The sequence below is a fragment of the Ceratosolen solmsi genome, unplaced genomic scaffold (assembly GCF_000503995.2).
Source record: "Ceratosolen solmsi marchali unplaced genomic scaffold, CerSol_1.0 scaffold13, whole genome shotgun sequence".
NCBI classification, from domain to species: Eukaryota; Metazoa; Arthropoda; class Insecta; order Hymenoptera; family Agaonidae; genus Ceratosolen; species Ceratosolen solmsi.
The window spans coordinates 10,460,292-10,481,738 of NW_011948418.1; the positions used below are offsets into that span (position 1 = coordinate 10,460,292).

The following is a 21,447-nucleotide window of genomic DNA, read 5'->3' on the forward strand; positions in this document are numbered from 1 at the left end:
TATATATATATATATATATATATATATATATATATATATATATATATATATATACATTTTTTTCTTCTATTTCAATGATAACAACAATGAATATATTATAAAGATAAAAATAATTTAATAACAGTACAAATCATAAATTATTGATTATATAAAAGCTGTTTATTGCTATTTGTATTTTGTTAGACGATTTAAATTTGACAAACATAAATGATTTTATCGTTACAATTAATTGAAATTGCACGTTCCATACTTAATTTATAATTTCAATGGACAATATTTGAGAAGCTTACAACGTAAATACATAATTAAAATTCCTCGCTTAGCATTGTCACAATTTAATGTCGGTAGATGCTATTTAATGAATTTGAAAATTCTACGAAGTTCCAAGAAAGATGTTTAAAAAACGACAAAATAAATAAAAGAAAAAGTACCAATGTACATCATAAAATAGTTACTTAAATGATTCGACTATAGAGCACGGAATTCAAATGTCTGTAATAACACTCGATTTCTCAAACGAAAATATTTCAACTATCGTAAAAACTCGTGGCCACATATTGTAAATAGCATTAACATATAAAGGGATCCAGTGTGTATCGGTACGAAGCTGTACCATAATAATTTTAAAAGCCGCGCTCCTTGAAATCGAAAGTCACGTTTGTCAACATTTCGTAATTGAATCTCAAAATGGTCACACGCTCCCGCGGCGGGTAACACAAATTAACGCCGCCGTTAAAAGAAAATCGAGCTCGAGCGCTGTCGAGCCAGCCGAGCCGCGCGACGCCACAGCTTTATGCTAATTCCGAGGTCCGAATTTCAATTTCGTTAGTGTGCGTGGATTGGGGCCCGGGCAGCGCGGTGCCGAATTACGTGAGGGCCGCAGCTAATACACGACTCGTCGGCCGTCAGCTCGCCAAGCTCGTGCGCAGCCTCAACGTCTCCTTGGACAAGATACACCTGATCGGATTCAGCTTGGGTGCTCATGTGGCCGGATTCGCCGGCGCCGAGCTCGGCAATGTTTCCAGGATAACCGGTAAGTTGCTCCTGCTGCTCCTGATACTCGAGGTGGACAGTTTAGCCACTAGTTTGGTATTTATTAAAGAGTTTGCCACAACTTGTTGATGGGAATTAATTATGTGGTGATGGGAAGGTCGATGAGGAGGTTAACGCACTCGAATTAACTCAATGGCCAATGGCGGCCGCGGAGGGAATTGGAGGGGTAGGAGGAATGGTGATAAATTTGGCTTGTCAATCCTCAAAAACGGTCGCATAGTGCTTTTAATGAAATTCTTAAGTTACACAATACGGTCCGTCGTCCCTGGATACACGAGAAAAACATATCTGTGACGACTTAATTGACATTCGATGATGATTAGTATTATACGATTTATTTTATAAGCTTGATATATTTAATTAATCGCTTCGAATCTCAAACGAATTAGCTTAATAAATATGAAATGATAGAATTTGGCAAATAGTAATGATATCGATTATTCATATCTAGCTTATTATTTTAATTAAAATAGTAAGCGATCATTGTGATTGAAGTTGACATAAATTAGCAGTGACTATTAGGGTTTAAGAGTCGAAAACAAACTTTTGTTTCAACTTTGATGTGAGATTAGATGCGGCGAAATTATGCGAAGAATGTCAAATAAAAAACTCTATAGATTGATTAATATTTATTAAATAAACATTTTGAACGATGAAGCTTTCAATTCATTTTTGCTGAATTTTCGTATCGCGCTTGTTTCTTTTTTCATTTGGTTTTCTTTTTTTCCTTCTTTTTTTGTATTTAATGTATTTTTATGCAAAGAATTTATTTGAATGGTAATAAAGTTACATTCTCACTATACGTACTTAACGTTAAATAACATTAAAAATGATGAAACGTTGTTAATAATCTTATGAAAATTATTTTACGATTCGAATGATTATTATCGAATGTTTATAATAAAAATTTCATATTTTAAATGTAATTGTCAATTTGACATAAAATTACTAAAAATTTTTAGAAATAAAAAAAATTATGAAATTTGACTTCTTCTTTTTTTTTTTTAGATAGATAGAGAGAGAGAGAGAGAGAGAGAGAGAGAGAGAGAGAGAGTTAGAAAATCAATTTATTTTATTGGATAAATTTTATGATAAATGATAATATTAATGTGAGATTCATCATACAATTAAATATCGTGAATCAATAGTGCAAATCAGAATTAACGGCTCATTAAAATAATTGTAAAATACATTTGCGAAAAAAAGTCTTCATCTTATTCGTAATGAGCTCTATTAGATTCTCAAAACTTTCTAAAGATAAGACTGAGAAGAGTAGGAAGGAAAAAATTTTGTATCCGTCGCTTCCTTGAAGTTGAGAGAAACCCAGCAAAGATAGTTGCACCTAAGCGAGTGCACTTAGCGTTACGCCATTTAAGACAAAAATCTCGATCCTAATGAGTATATGTATTGTTCAAGAGCAATGGAAACAAAATCATACTTTTGTTTATAAAGCGTAACAATCAATTTAAGAGATGCGTTATCGATAAATTTCCAACGAGTGTTTACGCATTATTAGACTATGTGCAATTATTTTACATTAAAGTATCATTAAGATAACGATAAATTAGTTCATAATTTTTTCTTAAATTAAAAGCCATCCACTTGTACATACATGTAAAGATATTTTTCTTATTGTTATGTTTATAAACCAAATTAAAGATTATACACTATCTTTATTCTAAATGTTAAAAAAAAAAAAAAAAGAATTAAGAGCAATTATTACGAGCTTATGCTTTGAATTGAAATTTTCAATAAACTCGATTTGAATTGTTTTTCATTTACGTTTATTTTCAATAAGCAATTACTACATAAACTGAAATTTTCAATAATATTTATAGATGTAGTGTAAATTTTTTCTTAACGTATGCAGTAATGATGATTGTCTTGTTTTTTTTTTTTTTTTTTTTTTTTTTTTTTTTGTAAATTTTTATTACTTTGTCTACTTTATTTTTGTCCACTTTAAACACGGTAAAATGGGCACGATAGGCTATGTAAAAGAAATTAATACAATTAATTGTTTCATATAGCAGTTTCAAAGATGTTAAATGGAAAATGTAAATGTCAAAAAATATAATACTATTAAAACAAACATTATAAAAGGCAGATTTAAAAAATAAAATTTTAAATGTTGTTAATAAAGTGATTCATCATTTTTGTATTCTACGGTCCATTCGTATGTCGACAGATAAAATCGAAATATTCAGTATACAGTGGCTTTAATTTTCAATATCCAACTTTATAGATACTTTTACTTATAATAAGGTGTGAAAGTCACTTAGATGTTTAAATCTTTCGATATCTAAGCAACCAATAACGACCATACCATAGCTAAGGTAATCAACTCAAATTTTTGCACGGCCAAGCATTTTCTTAATTAGAACCAATTATTATGATTTTATTGATCGATCGGGTTTAAATTTCCCGAATCACTTTCTCGTGTAATTAATTTATTTGAACGTATTATTTAAGGCAACGGAACTTTATTAAGAACAGTTATTTTTTAATGATACATCAGAACTAAAGCATTAGGCATGAATTTCAATATTTCTTGCATATTTAGATAATTTTTTTTTTTTTTTTTTTTTTTTTTTTTTTTTTTTTTTTTTTTATTAAGATATTAAGCTTAAAATAATATTCTAAGAGATAAATGCAAAGAAAATATTATACATACATATAATAATTAATGATATAATCAAATAAAATATGAGAATCTTAATGATACGCTAAGATTATTAAGAAATGAAAGAAAGAAAGCCAGTGGAATATTAATTATTGATTGCAGTCATTTTCTCTTTTCCTCTCTATCGACAGTTTAGCTTTAGGCACTAACGTTTTAAAAAAAAAGTATAACAAAATTTTTCGATAACTGTGTTATGAACGTTGGTCCGTGAACTTATCGTTGATTACATGTTTGTTCATATGTTTTCATCACGAGACAACGAAAATATTTCCTTTTTTCCTTTTGTAAATTCGTATAAAATGGAGATTGACATTCTATTACTTATACTAACTAGTATATGTTTCAATATTTATAATAAGCAGTAAGGGACAGTTATCATGAATTTTGTACTAATACTATTTATCTATTTAAGTAATATATTTATTATAATTTTCCGTCACTGGGATATAATATTCATAAAACGAAAGAAAATATTCAACATAACATTTATATTTGTTTATAATTATAATGTGTGTGTGTGTGTGTGTGTGTGTGTGGCGCGCGCGCGCGCATACAGAATTGTATGCCAATATTCGTGTCTATAATTATAGCCGAATGAAAAGATTAAAAGTAAAAACGTAATAAATAACAACGTGAATTTATGTCATTAATACGAAAAATTTACAACTTTATGTAAAATTAATGTCAACAATTTACTGTTTACATTCATATTCGTCCAACTTATTCCTTATTGATTGACAATAATATTTGATGTATTATTGTTAACCCATTGATTAAAGAATATTATTTCCCAATTGAAATATGCTCGAAATGAACATTATGTAAGCAATTAATATAGCATTGCCAAACATCCGGAACGCGCTTTCTAAACGATTCTTGTTTGTACAATAAATATTTAAAATAGGACATTCACCTTTGAATATGCGGTGTAGGACAGAATTTTGTATTATAGTGATTGCGCTTACTTTTGAGCCGAGATAAGCGATCCGAAGCACTATTTTAACGAAACTGCCTAAGATTCATGCCAAAAGCGTATAATTATTATCTCGAGATATCGTTCGAGAGCGCGTGCACGCAACTAATGTCTCTTTTTTGCAAAGCATCGCCAATGTGGATAACGTGATGTTTGTTATGGGCTCAGGTCTGGATCCAGCGGGGCCGCTTTTCGAGTCACAGGATCCACGTGCACGACTTGACAAGACCGACGCCCATTTCGTTGATGTGATTCACAGTAATGGCGAACAGCTGATCCTCGGGGGTCTCGGCTCCTGGCAGCCAATGGGCGACGTCGATTTCTATCCGAACGGCGGCAAGATGCAAAGCGGCTGCTCGAACCTCTTTGTTGGCGCCGTTAGTGATATTATTTGGTGTAAGTCATCAGCCACTGATTTCGATTATCTTGTATGATAACGACGCTGTCATTGGGATCTTAAATTTTCTGTTAACGACAGAGCCCGTAAGAATAATAGAATTATAATGGTAACGGATGCAATGCGATAGAATAATAATTATTGTTGAATTAAAAATTTTAACGATCATTCTACTGATAATCGTTATATCGAATATTTATAAACAATTTTATCCTCTTTTACATGTACTTGACAGTCCACATTTTATCATATGATTAATACCAGTGAACGATAATTTTTGCGGATGTTGTTAATACGTAATTGTTATTTGAGTATTAAATAGTCAATTATCGGTCATTAATTTTAGTATTATTATTATTATTATTATGCACATATGCTGCCTCGGCTATATAAATCTAAAGTTTCGAATAATATAAGAGAACGTTTCCGTGGCAACTTTTGTATAATTTATTTCAATTTAAGTACTTATTTGGCTAATTTTTGTGTCCTCGATTATATAAGTCTTAAACGTTTTGTCTTTAAACAAGTATGCGTTAATTAGAATTTATAAGTAATTGTTAACTCCAAGAAAATTGATGGAACATTATTACAAACTACCTTATACTTACTCAATCAAATACTTTAGAAATTTTTTAAATAACGGAGGTAAGTGCGTACGTTTCAAATTGAGGATTTCAATATTTGTCTGAAAATAATCATTCAGGCGGAAAATGCGTACTTTACAAAAAAAAAAAAAAAAAAACACATACACAAAGAAAAAAAAGATAGGAAAAATGACGACGAATATTCGATGGTTATGATGAAAATGGCCAAATTTTTCAGTAAAAGCAACATTCGGTAAAGTAAAAAATTTTTTTTATTAATAGTTCATATCGTACAGTTAGTGGATTGCACATTATATCGAATAAATTCATTCAAATTATAAACTATGTGAAAATTGTCAAGTACGGGCATTTAAGAGTAATAACGCAACATAGATGCATTTAGTAATGAGGAGGCCGTGATTTTTAACGACGGAGCAATCGTAATTGTTTAACTTTTTAAGTAATTTTGTCAACAACATTTAATATCAATGCCACTAAGGTGCTCTTAAAGTAGTCATAGAGAGAAGAAATTTCAGCCTGAATTCTCGTAAAGTATAGCCTTATTTGTTTGATAATTGAAATACGAATTGAAGGAACGGCCCTCGTTACCAAAATCTACTCGCGCTTCATGCAAGCTAATAATGACAGAGTAAATAAAGCGAAACTGAAAAGGTCCCGACGAGTAGCCGCTAGTTCCCGATTTATCAGCTTTCTACTCGATATTCCCGCTCGGGCTCTACCAATGGCGCCTTATCATCACTGGAATACTGGAATACAGATGGGAGGAGATAAAGCCGAGGGGGAAGCAAAATAATGATAATAACAAAGAAGACGAGCGGATGATAAATTCCTCGCTCGGTATTTTCGACAGTAGCCGACGGGAGTTTGGAAGGTAGACGCGTGGCCAAACGGGTCCGGACGCTATATCACTTTCTCGGTTGGATCGCGAGGCTCGCAAGATCGATACGTGTCTCCCCGTCCGATTAGAAAGCCGCAGCGTGTGCGTGTGCGTGTGCGTGCGCGCGCGTCGCCTTTTCACCGCCTCCCACGCCGGCGCTCCTCCGCCACTCTTTTCACGCTCGCGCGAAAGTGGGTCGTACTTGGCTCCGCTCCTATATTTATCTGCCCGTGTATGTGTTTGCGCGTAAGCGCATGACTTTATTCCGAATGTCCCCTCGAGCGGCGATGGCTTTTCTGCTCGAGATGGATGCCTGCATGCGATTTTTTTTTATCCTCTTCCTCATCCGAGCGTTATGCTCCTTTTCCGCCCTCTCGTTATTTTCTTTTTCGCGTTACGCATGATAATTGTTCGCCGGCTTTTCTCCCTCGATCTTGCTGCGCGTACATTTACTTTCCCGGTATTAGTCGGCAATCTTAATAATCTAACTCCTCTCCAGCCTCCTACGAGACTTTAAATAATATTCGAGGAGCTCGCTGCTGTTATTACGGTGACTTTTTTCTTTCATTTTTTTTTTTTTTTTTTTTTTTTTTTTTACTACTATTTCCCATTCTCTCGAGCCAAACAAAAGCTAGTATTAATGCTCATTTGTAGTAAGAACGAAATCGGTATCTGTGCGGGCGAAGGTCCAGGTGGCTTTATCCTCTCGACCATCCTCGCGACTCATCGAGGGGTATTCTTTAATTTTATTGTTCCTCCATCGATGCGATGCGATGGCAATCGACACTACGAGACAGAACGAAGAGGGATTAACGAATTATACGGGATGCATGTATAATGAAGGCTGTGATAGCAAGTATCGCGCACTTTCCGTAGCACAACTCGCAGATCTCGCGTTAAAAATGTAATGCTGAAAGAAGCGCACAGGCATATTGGCAGCTCGATTGGCAAGGATATTCGTCAGATAGGCGACACCACCAGGGACTATCGGATGAATTTCCCAACTGAGCGAATCCAGCCCTCTCACACCTATCCAATGCAAGGATAAAGAAATCATTCCCCTGCCAGAGAAATTGTCCAATTATCTGTGTTTGATTATAGAAATAATCTCCGAATATTATGTATTTATAAAATCACAGCCTCCGTGAAATGATCGTCTATCCAACATAAATGTCCACGGTATTCCAATAAACTTTGAAGTTCATAAAATCTAAGCCAACTCTGCGCGCAATGACCTTCCTCGCCTACCCAAGACAGTTAGTTAGTTAGCTATTGAGTCTGATAGTTACGTAGTAATTAGCTTACTGCGTAATTAATTGTAACGTGTGGCATAATATGGAGAAACTCGACATTATAACGACTGAGAATGATGATATATGAGAATGGGTAAATGAAGCTTAGGCAGCCCAATGTACCCATGTGACAGCGCGAAGTTAAGCCAAGTATTTGATGTGAAACTAGCGAGTCCAGTGGAAGGCCGATCGTTATGTAACCATCGACGCGCTTACAAACTCTTCACGGATTCGATCAGCCCCAAGTGCCACTTTCCCGCGTTCCCCTGCGAGAGCGGCTACGAAGGGCTGCTCAAGGGCGAGTGCTTCCCCTGCAAGTCGCAGTCCGAGACGACCTGCGGCGTAATGGGATTCTACAGCGACGTTTCGGCCGCCAGGGGTCAGCTGTACCTGGTGACGCGCGACGAGGAGCCCTTCTGTGCTCATCAGTACCAGGTAATCTCGGTGGGCCTTACCGCGGCGGGAAATAAAGCGCGGAGCGCGGAAGATGCGCCGTTTGCGTTTTGGAGATTAGTCGGCGGCTATTGAGGTCGGCATATAGAAACACATACCGATGACGCCCGACGTTATTATTGCGCCATTAGGTGGGAAGAAACCAATATTTACTAAGACTAATCAATCGCTTACTTTTTCCTTTACTAATGCTAGTGGGTTTTTCTTTTTAGCAGACTGAAGAAAGTAGGCTTTAGACGAAAATGGCTCTCAGAGAGATTTAATCGTATGTTACGCTATGCGATAATTCTTTTTTAAAATATCATAAATAACATTTTGCCAATTAGCATTTTTAAAAATGGTTAAGTCGATAGGTGCAATATCTTACTCGTGCGTTATTATAATTCTGGCAATTACAAGCTTCCAAGACACGTTTACACGTTCGGGGGAAAAAAAAAAACGAAAAGAAAAAAAAAGTGAAAAATGAATAATTTACATAAGGTTTGTAATTCAAATAGAGTAATGATTGATTTTGCCTAAATATTTATTATGTTACTTTACCAACTAAATATATCCTTTGGTCCAATGATTTGCTGCTTTCAAGCTTTAATTTTTATAATATAACTGCTTAAAGAACATATTATTACAAACGGTATTTATTATACTCTATTTGACGATTTTATCGAAAAATAGAACATCTATATACATATGCACATATATTTATAAACAGGCGCATGCAGGTAAACGCATATACGTGTATGCGCATGAATGCGTGCATGCATAAAATATATTTACTTTTGACATTTAGACATGTATTTTCAATTAAATTTTCATTAATTCGTACTTTTTGCATTTGAAATAATTGAATTATTATCGTTTGATCTAACGAGTGTGCCCCGCTATCGTCTATAAATCATATATAAATTTGTTGATATTTCAAAATCCCCTGTTAAAATTTACCACAAAGTTAATGAAACACTTTAATCGATAATAATAATAATAATAATAATAATAAAGAATAATAATAATAATAATAATAATAATAATAATAATAATAATAATAAAGAATAATAATAAAGAATAAAGAATAAAGAATAAAGAATAACGTATGATTTAAATATTGTTATATATTGCGTTAAAAGTAATTATAAATTAAAGGGAAAAAATCGCTTGACCTTTCCTATATAATGCATTTACACTAAAGCTTATTTCCACAAAGCGACTATAAAAATTTTCCTTCTTATCTTCCTTGAACGAACGTAGAATTTATAAATCGTAAAAGGGAATTCGAAAAATTTTCTCCCGACAATTCTTGCAGGCACTGCTTCAAACCCGATCAAAAAGTTTTCGAAAAAATAAAGTCTCGATTACTCTAGAGTAGAAGAATTCCACTCAAACGTAGCGCGAGAGCTCAACATTTATGTCTAAATTGCCAACAGGTAGGTGGTGGTGGTGGTGTTTCTATAAATAATTACAATGGAAGCGGTAGCGCACGGTGGGACTTAACTTCGAAATTGATAGTACTATTAAAAATTACAGTCTTGCAAGTCACTCGATAAAATTTAAAAACGCTAATACCGCAGCTTGTAATAACGTTCTTCGAACTCGTCGCTTTTAACGTTTTGTGGGTAGAAACGATTACGGCATTGTGCAAACCGATTCCTGTGAATTAGGTGAAGGTATACAACAGCAGACACGAGAGGCCGGTGAAAAGTTACGGCAAGCTGCAAGTAACTTTATTAGCGGAAGGCTCCATCAACGAGACCTTCACGATGACGAAGAAAGATGACGAGGAGCTCCTCGTGGGTGCGACGTTACAGAAAATTGTTGTCCCCCACCCAGCCCTTTCTAATCTCAACGCTATAGAGGCAAGTAAACGAATTTTAATGTTTTGTTTTAGAGTGAAGTAGCAAAGGATCCAGAAAATTATTGACTTCCCCGATCGGTGGCATTGAATGTGAAATTATGCCCATTACAAATATCACGTAACTAACTCCGTCGACTCGAAGCAGTCGATAATTCTTGGGAATATTTTATCATACTCTTTATTAAAAATTAGATTACCTATTGTATCAGTGAATTTTCATAATTAGCTATTATTTGGCTCTTTTATTCCTATGAATTTGGATGTAATGCAGCGAACCTTTTCCATTCTCATTAAATATTAACCATTTAAAGCAATTTCGTGTAAATTTTCAGATATTATGTAGTTTTTTCAATCTTACCAAAGTATCAATTAACATATAGGCGATCGTGTCTGCGTAATTGTATCGTTACAAAGTTCCGTGATCTGAGATAAAATGTTAAAAATTATACGTAAGTTTGATCGAATGACCCGTATTTTGCAATATTTTATCATGTAATGATTGATATACAGAATGTAAATTGAAAAACTTTCAAATTCCATATTCAATTAACGATCCGAATAATCCATCCATTTAACGATTTCCATTATTTGATTATTTCAACAGATTGTCGCTATAAATGTGGGAAAATCTATATCATCCGATGAGAAAATGTGACCAATAATAAGTTTTTTTGCCGCTTCAGTAAATATTATTGTGTCAAATTATGTGTCGGGAAAATTGTCGGAAAAATAAAGTTTTCCTCGATTCGTAGTCTATAGTTGTTTACAAAATTTTATTAAAATATGAAGATATTCTATTATCATGAAATTCATGATAAACAACAATAAATGATGTCTAATGAAATAAAGTTCGAAATAACGTATTTAATGCAAAATAAAAAATTTGTAAAAATATCAAGTCATCCAAGAGCGTCTCTCTGGATTTGATGTGAATCTTTATTCACATCCTTCTATCCTTATTTACTTGTTTCGCTTAAAAAAATATTTCTTGAACAAAGCAGTTTATCACACGCCTCGATCCACAGATCAAGTACACGGCGTACAGTGGCTGGATATCATCGGGCCTCGTGTCCTGGGCTGTTGATAAAATCATTGTGGTCGACAGCTACGGAATCATCTACTCGGTCTGCAAGCGTGGCCTCATCCTCGAGTCCGAGCGGCCCGTTTATCTGCCGCTCTACGAGGGCGAATGCAATGTTCCACCGGAGACCGAAGAAGGGACAAAAGCTAGCACCGCTGAAAAGGAACAGCCGCCGAAATCCGAGGAGCAACCAGCGAAGAAGGAGAACACCGAGCAGAGGGGAGAATTTCACCAAGAGCAACTACCCGCCATCGGGCCCTTCACCAGGGATCAAAATTACGACAGGAGTTCGGGTTAGATATTCTTGTTTTATCACATTTACTCAACCTCGCATTGACTATTCGTTGCACGAGGAAAGTCCGTCGGGCTCTATAACATTGGAAAATGTAATCAATAATTTGCAATCCGGAGAGTTTCCCGATAACATTCATATGCCATATAATAATAATAAGTACCAAATATATTATTATTGCAATTATATATTTTATATTATTATTCGATTGTATACCCCTTGTAATTTTTTATTATAATCTTTTAATAATAAAATCATCAATCGTTAATTTATATGAAGAATCATTTGATCTTAATATTTGAATACTTTTCGTTTTCTTCTCAGGAAAGGATAATAGCTTTACGAACGAAGTGCCACAAAAAAGTTTCGGCCCGTACACTAAGGAGCAAAACATGAAGATTGGGAATAGTGAACATGTAAAGAACATTGCATCCACAGACTATGCGGAAAACTCAAACAATGGAAATGATTATCAAGTTAGTAAAGTAAAACTTAAAAAAATTATTAAATTTTATATTTTATGCATGACGTAGGAAAAATAATGTTCATTAATGTTATAATTAAATTCAGACAATACAAGTGTATAACAACGACACTTAAAGGTGATAAATAATATCGTATTAGAGAATAATTGTAATCGTCATTAATTTAATGGGTTATCTATTCCTACATATCATAAACTCATATAATATTACTACATATTATGTGCATATAATTTTCAAGATAATAAATAATATATGAGCATGATAAAACAAACAAAAAAAATTTTGGTTTTTAGCTTAAAAGTGGATTTCGTTTAAAATAAAAATTAAACATAGGTACTTGGAATAAAGTGACGGTGTCAAATTTATTTAAAAATTTTCATACAAACATTCTACGTGTAATGCAAAGATTTAATGATACATTGCTTGAACGAGGAGTCTGAAAAACATTAACAATAGCTTTATCATTGACATTCATTCATTTCTATAATTCAGAGATGAATTATTCTACAGAAATATAGATTTTATTTGCCTGTATAAACCGGCAATTTGTAGTCAAAACCGTCTAACGGATGTTAGGTATATAGATCACATTTGACTCACTTTACAAGATATTTGAATTAGCTTAAGTTAATGTTATTTTCTCACTGTGCGTGCTTTTTTCACTTCACGTATCATATAAATATTCACGACTTCGTGTAAGTGCGCCACCAAGAGAAAAGTTTCACATCAATTATTATTGAAGTTAAGATTTCCAATTATAACATTTATGAATGTTGGGATATTACATTTCTTAAAATTTGGTATTCGTAAGTGACCAAAAAAAAAAAAAAAAAAAAAAAAAAAATGTTAATTTTGATGAATTTAATGATTTTGAAGAAAATACTTATTAGTCGCTTATTCGATATCGATGTAAAGTTATAATGCAAAATTAGAATTAATTACCAAGAAGTATGTGTGAAGATTTGAACTAAATCTCATAGCAACATATCGTGAAAATAAATTAAAATGCAATGCAAAACTCTTCGTTTCAAAGCAATGTAAAGAAATTTTTTCTTAATATCCTTTAAGAATTAAATTATGCAGTTATGAAAATTAAAATTTACATTTTATATAAATAATTAAAATAAAATATAAATCTAATTAACAGCTAATGAATATACTCGAAATGTAATTGTAATTTAGGCATAACAAAATGCAAAAGACACACTGCAATGTTAAATATCTTCTTTTTTTTTTTTTTGAATGCAAGTACTAATAACCATTAGCGTAAGTATATTAAAATATATAAGACAACATCGATGACAAAAAAATACACACACACACACACACACATATATATATATATATATATATTTGATTTATAATTAAAATGATAATAAGATAATTATAATTTTTCCTTATATTGAAAAACCATGCACCAAAATATTTTAAGTAATAATAATATTTAATTATCTAAATTCTGTACTGTACAATTACTATGAATATGTCGAATCAATGCTTATAATCATTTATTTATTTAGATATCTTATGTATTTTATACTCACAATTATTTATATTTTTGATTAACGAAAAATAAAAATAAATCGCAACTTGATTTGATTTTATATAGGACCTCAGACTATTAATTTACAGTATGTAAATAAAGTTCTGCAAAATTAGTTATGTATTCACTAAACGATTTAAACGATTATAAATCAGGCGTTAAAATTGAAAATACTCTATCCCTGATGATTTATTTATCGATTAATTTATTTCTCTATCAGTATTAGAATTTTATTTCTTTAAATTATAGCCATTTCGTCTGAACGTGTAGATATATAAAATTATAGAAACAAAATACAAGAAATTTAAACAGCAAAAATTATCTACACTATTGTGCGCAAAGTTTATGTAAATTTTAGACATAAAGTATCGATAATGTCTCTCAAAATACATACCGCGAGTATGAATAAAATATTTACCAATTGATATGATGAATGCCATTGAAAGTCAGGGTTGATGAAACATCGATCATTAATTTTGAGTCAACGGCAATAATAGCAATGAGAAGCGTTTCATTCAAAATCTATTCAGAGAAAGCGGCTATTAAATTAAAGCATTAAAAGTGGAAAGAGTTTATTTCATAAACGAGTACATAAGTGAACGCTCGCAATAAATTGTAAAAAACATTATTATTAACTAGTTGGTAAATGGTCAAATATGTGCCAAAATGGGTTATACGTTGGCATAAAAAATCGATTGCCGTCGCAACCAATTACCAAAAAGCCAATCATCATTAAAATTTCTTGCATCAAGCAGCTGGCGATTATACGCTTCTCGACTGCTATTTCGGCGGAGAATTTAAATTTCAGAGTAAATAAACGGTCGTGCGGGCCCACCCAGACTGACGAACTGGCGCACGCACGATGTCAGTTCACTTCACAACCATGAATTCTCATTGTCCTTTACAGAGCGTGTCCAGTTCATGGTCGATCCTCGATTTGGCCAACGACGGCGCCTCGAACTCCGTGGATGACAGCACGGCCGAACTCACGGAACGCGGACGGGGCTTCTCCGGGTTCTCCGGTCTCGGCCAACGGCCCTTCAACCCGGGCCGAGGTAGCGCTACGGCTGTGAGCGGGACCTCGGTGCGCGGGGACGAGGTTAGGCTTGGTAACGGCGAGGTCCAGGAGCCGGTCCTCCGCATCGGGACCAAAAAGAACAAGAAGGAGACGGGCCGCGCCCTCAGATTACCGGAGATCACGGAGCCGGTGCTGCGGCCACGGAGCGGAACGCGCCGCGACGCCCGGGAGCAGCCCCTCATGGAGGACAGGAGACACGAGACGTTGGACGAGTCGTCGAGCTCGCGCGGCTTCACCGTCCAGTTCTTACCGGAGAGGCTCGCCGGCATCCTCGCCCAGGCGGAGCGTTATGCCCGGCAGACTCTCCTACCTCTCATATCGCAGTACACGCCGAGCTTCATCGGAGGCGGTAGATCCGAGAGGCCCAAGTACTTCCCGCCCTTGGGTAAGTTAAGTTACCAGTGCCCCCTTGAACTTTACTCTCTTTGAAGGCGAAAGAAAGTGACAGATAGCGAGACGATACCGCAGCAGAGATTAACACGACAATTCGTATGTAAATGAAGTTTGCTCGTGGAGGCTGATATTGTTAATTAATGAGTAGTTGAGTTATGCGTTGAATTTTTGCGAGATTAAAATGTATCAGAATATCCGATCGAGGATTTCCTTTAAAATCCGCTGTTTGTTTAATGTCTGAGCGTCGATTAGAGATTGCGGAAGCTCATCTCACTTTCAAATCACCGTATGCACTCACGCGTATGCCCCATTCGAGATTAACGAAGAATGACATTAGTGAAGATTATCGTTTTATCGATAATGTCGATTAACCGACATGTATATGTAAAGAGTAGCAAATAGGTAAGTAAAATACAAATCCAATGTACACACCTACGCCCAGCTATTTCCATGTATAATAATATAATAATATATAGCGTGACTGAATGTTAATTACGCTATTTCTCTTCACATCGACACATCGTATTATTCGTAATTGTCTCTAAAATAAATGTTCATTTACAACAACAAAAATAAATGAATAAATAAATAAATAAATAAAAATGAAGGTGAAATTAGGGTATGAAATAAAAATTCTAATCAAAATATATTATTACTATTAGGACTCGAACAATCTCACTCGCAACAGTTATTTTGTAATTGAACGAAATACTTTAACTCCACTACACTGTACTAATAATTGCGAATAAACTATTTTCTCCGTTTTCACTTACACTTGTTTTCCATAATAAAGTCCATTTTTATAATTACGTTAAATCTTAGGTAATAAATAGGTAAAACGGCCGAGAATTTAGAGGTAAAATATTTTTCCTATAGATAATTCCATCGATTGAGACTCTAAACTATAAGGGCGTGTCAAATTGAAATAATAATTATTTAATAAAATCGTTTGAATTATTATTTGAGACAGGCGGATAAAAATAACGATAAATAATTAATTGCATTAGCAAACTTGTAAATAATCTCGATTTATAAATATATGTTGTAACGAGTCCAATTTATTCATTATTCTTTATGGTATTGATGATATTGTTAATACGTACGATATTTAATTAACATTTTTCAAAATTTACCACTAATGAAAAAAATGTTACCACAACATGAGCAGATCGACAAACTATCATCATTTTTAGCATTATTTAACAAGTCGAATAATATCAAATATTCAACACGCCCGTAAGAAATATATTTTTTATTCAATAAGCATTAAAAAGCCATTATTCACGGCATCTTTCAGTCTCCAACATTTATACAAAATGTTAATACGAATCAACATAAATTGCTAAAAAGTCGAGTTCATTATGATGAGATAATTCTTATGTATTACCTATATTCCAAAACATAAAGAATATAAGAAAACCAAAGTCAAAGAACATCTGTAGGTGTTAAAAATAAAATTTGTTCACCATATCATACGATAATACTCATTTTCATCTATAAATTTCTTAATTTCTCTCGTTAATAATCTTTAATAATCGTAAGAGAAATTCTTCAGCTTTTGGATGAGAGTCAGTTGAAAAAGGCTATTTAAACTCCCAAGATAATCTCGGATACGCGAGTTTCGCCAAGTTGTAAAAAGCCAATGTAATTTTTATCAATAAATATCGAATATGCGTAGTAGTGAGGTACTGATCTCGCGAAATATTAGCGCTTCTTAATAATCACTTGTCTTACTCGACATTGCAGGCAACCTCTTCGGCACTCGAGACGATGACGACAGGTGGAATACGAGTGGCAAGCACCGGAAGAGAATCGGTGAGAGCAACGACAGTCGCACCAAGTACTATTTTGATTTCGAGGAGAAGTCCTCGGCCAGCGTGCAGACAGTTACGAAAGGCTCGACCGAGACCGTTAACTACAAGATGGAGCAGAGCAAACGCGCACTCCTCTCGACCTCGACGACCAGCGCAAGCCTCACCGACAAAACGGACAAGAGCAACGAATGGATGCCGATACCCGCCATGATTGCGCAGAATCAGCATAGCGACAGTCGTCAAGAGAAATCTTTCGAAGGTAAGTATTTCTCTCGCGGGCCGATCGTTCGAGAGTATAGACAGTAAGGGGAATGAATATAGCGCGGGTGTAGGGGAGGATGGGGGGGGGGGGGGTCGGCTTTTAGAAAACTACCATGCTGATGAAACGGTGAGAGTCGAAGCTTTAACGTTCGGCAGCTCGACGAATTTGAAACGTTTCTCGATTTATATCGATTCGACTTACTTTGATAATCCATTGATGCATCGATCCTTATGCCATCGCAATTAATTGATATACGACTTTCTTTTTAAAGTAAACTCGTTTATAATAGACGTTAAAAGCTATATTACAATATATATATATATATACATCGTGAGAGAATGAGAGAGAGAGAGAGAGAGAGAGAGAGAGTGAAAGAGAGAATTGAGATAAACAAATTACTGCACCGATTATGAAAGGAATTTGTTCTAATGAGTCGCTCTTACATAAATGATTGAGAGTATATAATGTTCGGATAAATTAGATTTATCGAATGTTTATTGAATAATTCAGTTTAAAAAATTTTAACATACATCTTCAGTGTCATTCGTGCAATTACACAATTGAGAAATTTTAAAAATAATTACATACCATGACTTATATTATTAATTATGCAAGCTCTTTCTAATCAAAATTTTCAACAGACGCGAAAAGAATTCATGCAAATCGCAAAATTAATTGACCTAAGCCATGTAGAATGAAAGGCACTTAATTTATAAAAAGTAATTTTAAGTGTTAAAAAATATAATAATCTTCGATATAAAGATATTTTATTTGCAAGAGTATATCCAATGGATTAGTTAAGAATTTAAAAAAAAAAAAAAAAAAAAAAAATGAAAATAAAAAAAAAAATACTTTGTAATGCCATTTTATTGAATGAAAAAATAAATTGCAAACTTTATAATGATAGAAAAGTGTGATAAATGGTTATTCCAAATAATCTGCCTTATTTTGCATCGTCGCTAATTACGTGATTGTTTATGAAAAAGTAGCCGTAAAAATATTCTTCAAATTTCTAAATCAATATTTTAAAATTTCAATGTTCGATTTACCAAACTTGACGATGAGCATTCAAACGCGTAATATTGTAAAAGTATTAATATTCCCTCGTACAATGAAGCATGGAAAAAGGACAAATCAATAAGATTGGCATAGTCAAAAGTTTTTATATTAACGTTCGTTTAAAGGTGGCTGGCTGAGCGAAGGAGGAACAAGCTGGTCGGCGAAAACCAACGACAACGAGACCGTCGTTACCGAAACGAAAATTGACGACTGGGTGCCACTGGTCGTCGTCGAATCCACGTCATCGCCCGAGAGCACCGATAATCCAGCGATTAACATCACCGCTGAGCAGAATTTAAAGGAGCAGGAGAAAAAATTCATACCACTGGTAGAGATTGCGGTGAGCGGCGATTCTCCCAAGGCAGATATTCCGGAAGCTGGAAAAGTCGAGGAGGAGAAATTACTGCAGCTTCGGTCTGTCGTTTTCCCATACGTGTACGAGAGGAAGAACGACCCGAGGACGCGATACATACCGCTGATACCGCAAGAGGATCTAGGCATAAGCAGCATAAAGAAAGAAAGAGAACGGTGATGATAAGCGTCTTTCGCAATCACTTGTGCGCAAATAATAATGTAATTCTACCGATTCTTGCGATAAAATTAAATTAAATATATCACTTTTCCGAGCAGCTTTTGCTCCCAATGTGCTGCACGATTTTTATTTAAGATTAATTATGTCGCGATTCATGAAACCTAGTACGCTTGAAAACATGATACATACAATATTTAAGCCATCTCTAGTTTAATCGATCGACAGAGAAAAATTGTATTTCAAAGAAATGAGTTCTTTATCACTGTATTATGTATGACCATGATATGTAGTACTTTGCCTGCAAGTAGTTTTATATTTTTGAAGAAATTCGATAACCGATTATGTTTACCATACAGTGTGTAAATAATTTACGAACAATACAGACGGATTATTAAAATATTAAAATAATAAATTCTAAGTTTATGGTACAATAAACTTTAACATAATTTTATTGCAAGAGTTGGTATGATTTCGTCGGTCGTGTACACTTATTGTTTGAATGGACTAGTAAAACTTTATTCGCGAAAGGAAGTGAGAGAGGAATATTGTTGATAATTCTTATGAATGTGTGCGTTATTCGTCTACGATCTTGCTTATTTATTTGCTTTTAAATTATTTTCCTACTTTTGTAATAATGTTGCTTTTCTATTTAGAATCGACAAATAATTCTTTTAAATTAATTGCTTGGAGCGGAAATGATAAGCACCGTTGTATGCGGAGAAATTATTGCATTACAGTTACAAATGAAAATAGTAATTTTATTGATATACTCGATATTGTTTTGAAGAGAAAGTAAGCACGAAATTTTCTATGGACCGACTATCAGGCATCTATTTTTTAATAACGAAAAGTGAAATAATAGTTTTACATTAATATCATAATAAACATTTGTTAAATATCATTCGATCAAATGTAAGTCAATTTCGTAAATATTCTATATAAAATTTTATTATTTATTTATACTCTTTTCTTTTCTTTACCTTTTTTTTTCTCTCAACAACGCACTTTGGATAATTTTACGAATTCACGAAGAACATGTTTTTAGTAATATTCTAATCCAATGTGCTATTAAACATATTGTCAAAATTCTAAAATTACTAGTTAATTGTAACTTATATGTATATAATTAATACAAATAGAAAAGCCAATACGCGATGGCTTTGTACTACGGCTTTAATAAAATTTTTAATTTGTTTATGAGCTCCTTACCTTATGAAAAACTTGTATATAGACTATTTTATAATTCGACGTATTTATATTACTGCAATTACAGTCTTATATTCGTTCTAATCATCTGTTACTATTAGCTATTATTTGTTATCAGTGTCATTACTGTTAATATATATATTTTTTTTTATAAATAAAATGTGCATACAAATTGGAAGTTTTATTTCGAAATAAAAATCCATTATTTAGGAGATTCGTTGATTCAAACGATTCTCAGATAAAATAAGTAAAAACTATTAATACTTTATATATATATATATATATATATATATAGAGAGAGAAAGAGAGAGAGAGAGAGAGAGAGAGAGAGAGAGAGAGAGAGAGAAATATTTTATTAATAATTATTTATACATGGATGAAGGATGGGAATTACCTTTCAATATTCCTGAAAATAGTCAGTTTTAACAAGATATAGAAATTCATTAGCACTGCTATTTTCCAATTTAACAATTTTTACCGAATACTTTCGAATTCTAGCAATTAGAACGTGCATGATCATAAAACTGTTAGATGTCATTGATAACTAAATAATTCATTCCGTAGAATTGTAATTACTGCATTAAATATTATTCATTATGAACGTGTCAATGCCCCAATCACGTATTTTTATACATCATTGATTATATTTAATGGAAGTGACACGGAATACATTTTATATAGATTTTTTTTATTTATTTGAAATATTATAGAAATCTTGTACATTAATGCTGAATAACAAAAATAAATTAAAGAATATAATTTAGTTATTATGAAACTTTTAAAACGAAATTCTTCATAGACGTTTATTCAAATATATAAATTGAAGGATTAATGCTGAAATGAGAAACCTGAAGTTTTCGTGCAGAAGGATGAAATAAAATTTTACAGATAAATATTTTGTAAAAATTGCGAGCCCTTAACTTTATTAATCTTGTATATGTATAGGAATCTTTACAATATATAATATCTATGTATAGTTTTGTTGAAAATCTCACCTTTATTACATTCAATCGCTTGTTTCATTGATTATTATATGCTTGTTATCATTATTATTCATATTTTTCATCGTCATAGTCGTGATCGGGCGGCTTTCTTTATGTACTTTACTCCCACGTCAAGACAACAAATCTTTATATCAGTTACAATAGTTATTATTATAATCTTTAAAAGCTATGTGTACATAATAATATTAAGAATTTTCACAGTAAATTGCATTCAAATGGTATTTAATTATTGTTTATATGTTTCTTTTTCATATGTACAGCTCCTGTCTGGCTATGAATGCAATCACCGACTATATGAAAACTTAAAAATGGAAAAACAAGATGAAAGAAACGATTGTTCTCCTTCATTTTATACTCTAATGGACTTCTATTTTATTTTATCGTTGTTGCTGTTACTTCTTCCTTGTTCTTTTTCTAGGTTTGTTGTAAATAAATAAATATCTTATAATTTCCTACTTTTATTTCTTTTAGAAAGAACTATTATCATTCTTTACATGCTATAAGTAAATTTTCTTCAAATAA

General features: G+C 33.2%; 1 protein-coding gene across 1 annotated transcript in view; it reads left to right on the forward strand.

Annotated features, from left to right (window-relative positions):
- The window catches only part of LOC105360313 (uncharacterized), a 53,665-nt gene extending 34,882 nt beyond the window's left edge, over positions 1 to 18,783 (forward strand). Inside the window, exons 4-12 of the mRNA XM_011497197.1 lie at positions 830 to 1,033; positions 4,875 to 5,102; positions 8,047 to 8,312; positions 9,983 to 10,177; positions 11,202 to 11,550; positions 11,874 to 12,025; positions 14,485 to 15,040; positions 16,795 to 17,121; positions 18,309 to 18,783. Coding sequence (XP_011495499.1) covers positions 830 to 1,033; positions 4,875 to 5,102; positions 8,047 to 8,312; positions 9,983 to 10,177; positions 11,202 to 11,550; positions 11,874 to 12,025; positions 14,485 to 15,040; positions 16,795 to 17,121; positions 18,309 to 18,715 — 2,684 coding nt within the window. The 3' untranslated portion in view covers positions 18,716 to 18,783. The remainder of the gene's footprint in view (positions 1 to 829; positions 1,034 to 4,874; positions 5,103 to 8,046; positions 8,313 to 9,982; positions 10,178 to 11,201; positions 11,551 to 11,873; positions 12,026 to 14,484; positions 15,041 to 16,794; positions 17,122 to 18,308) is intronic.
- The last annotated feature ends 2,664 nt before the right edge of the window (positions 18,784 to 21,447 follow it).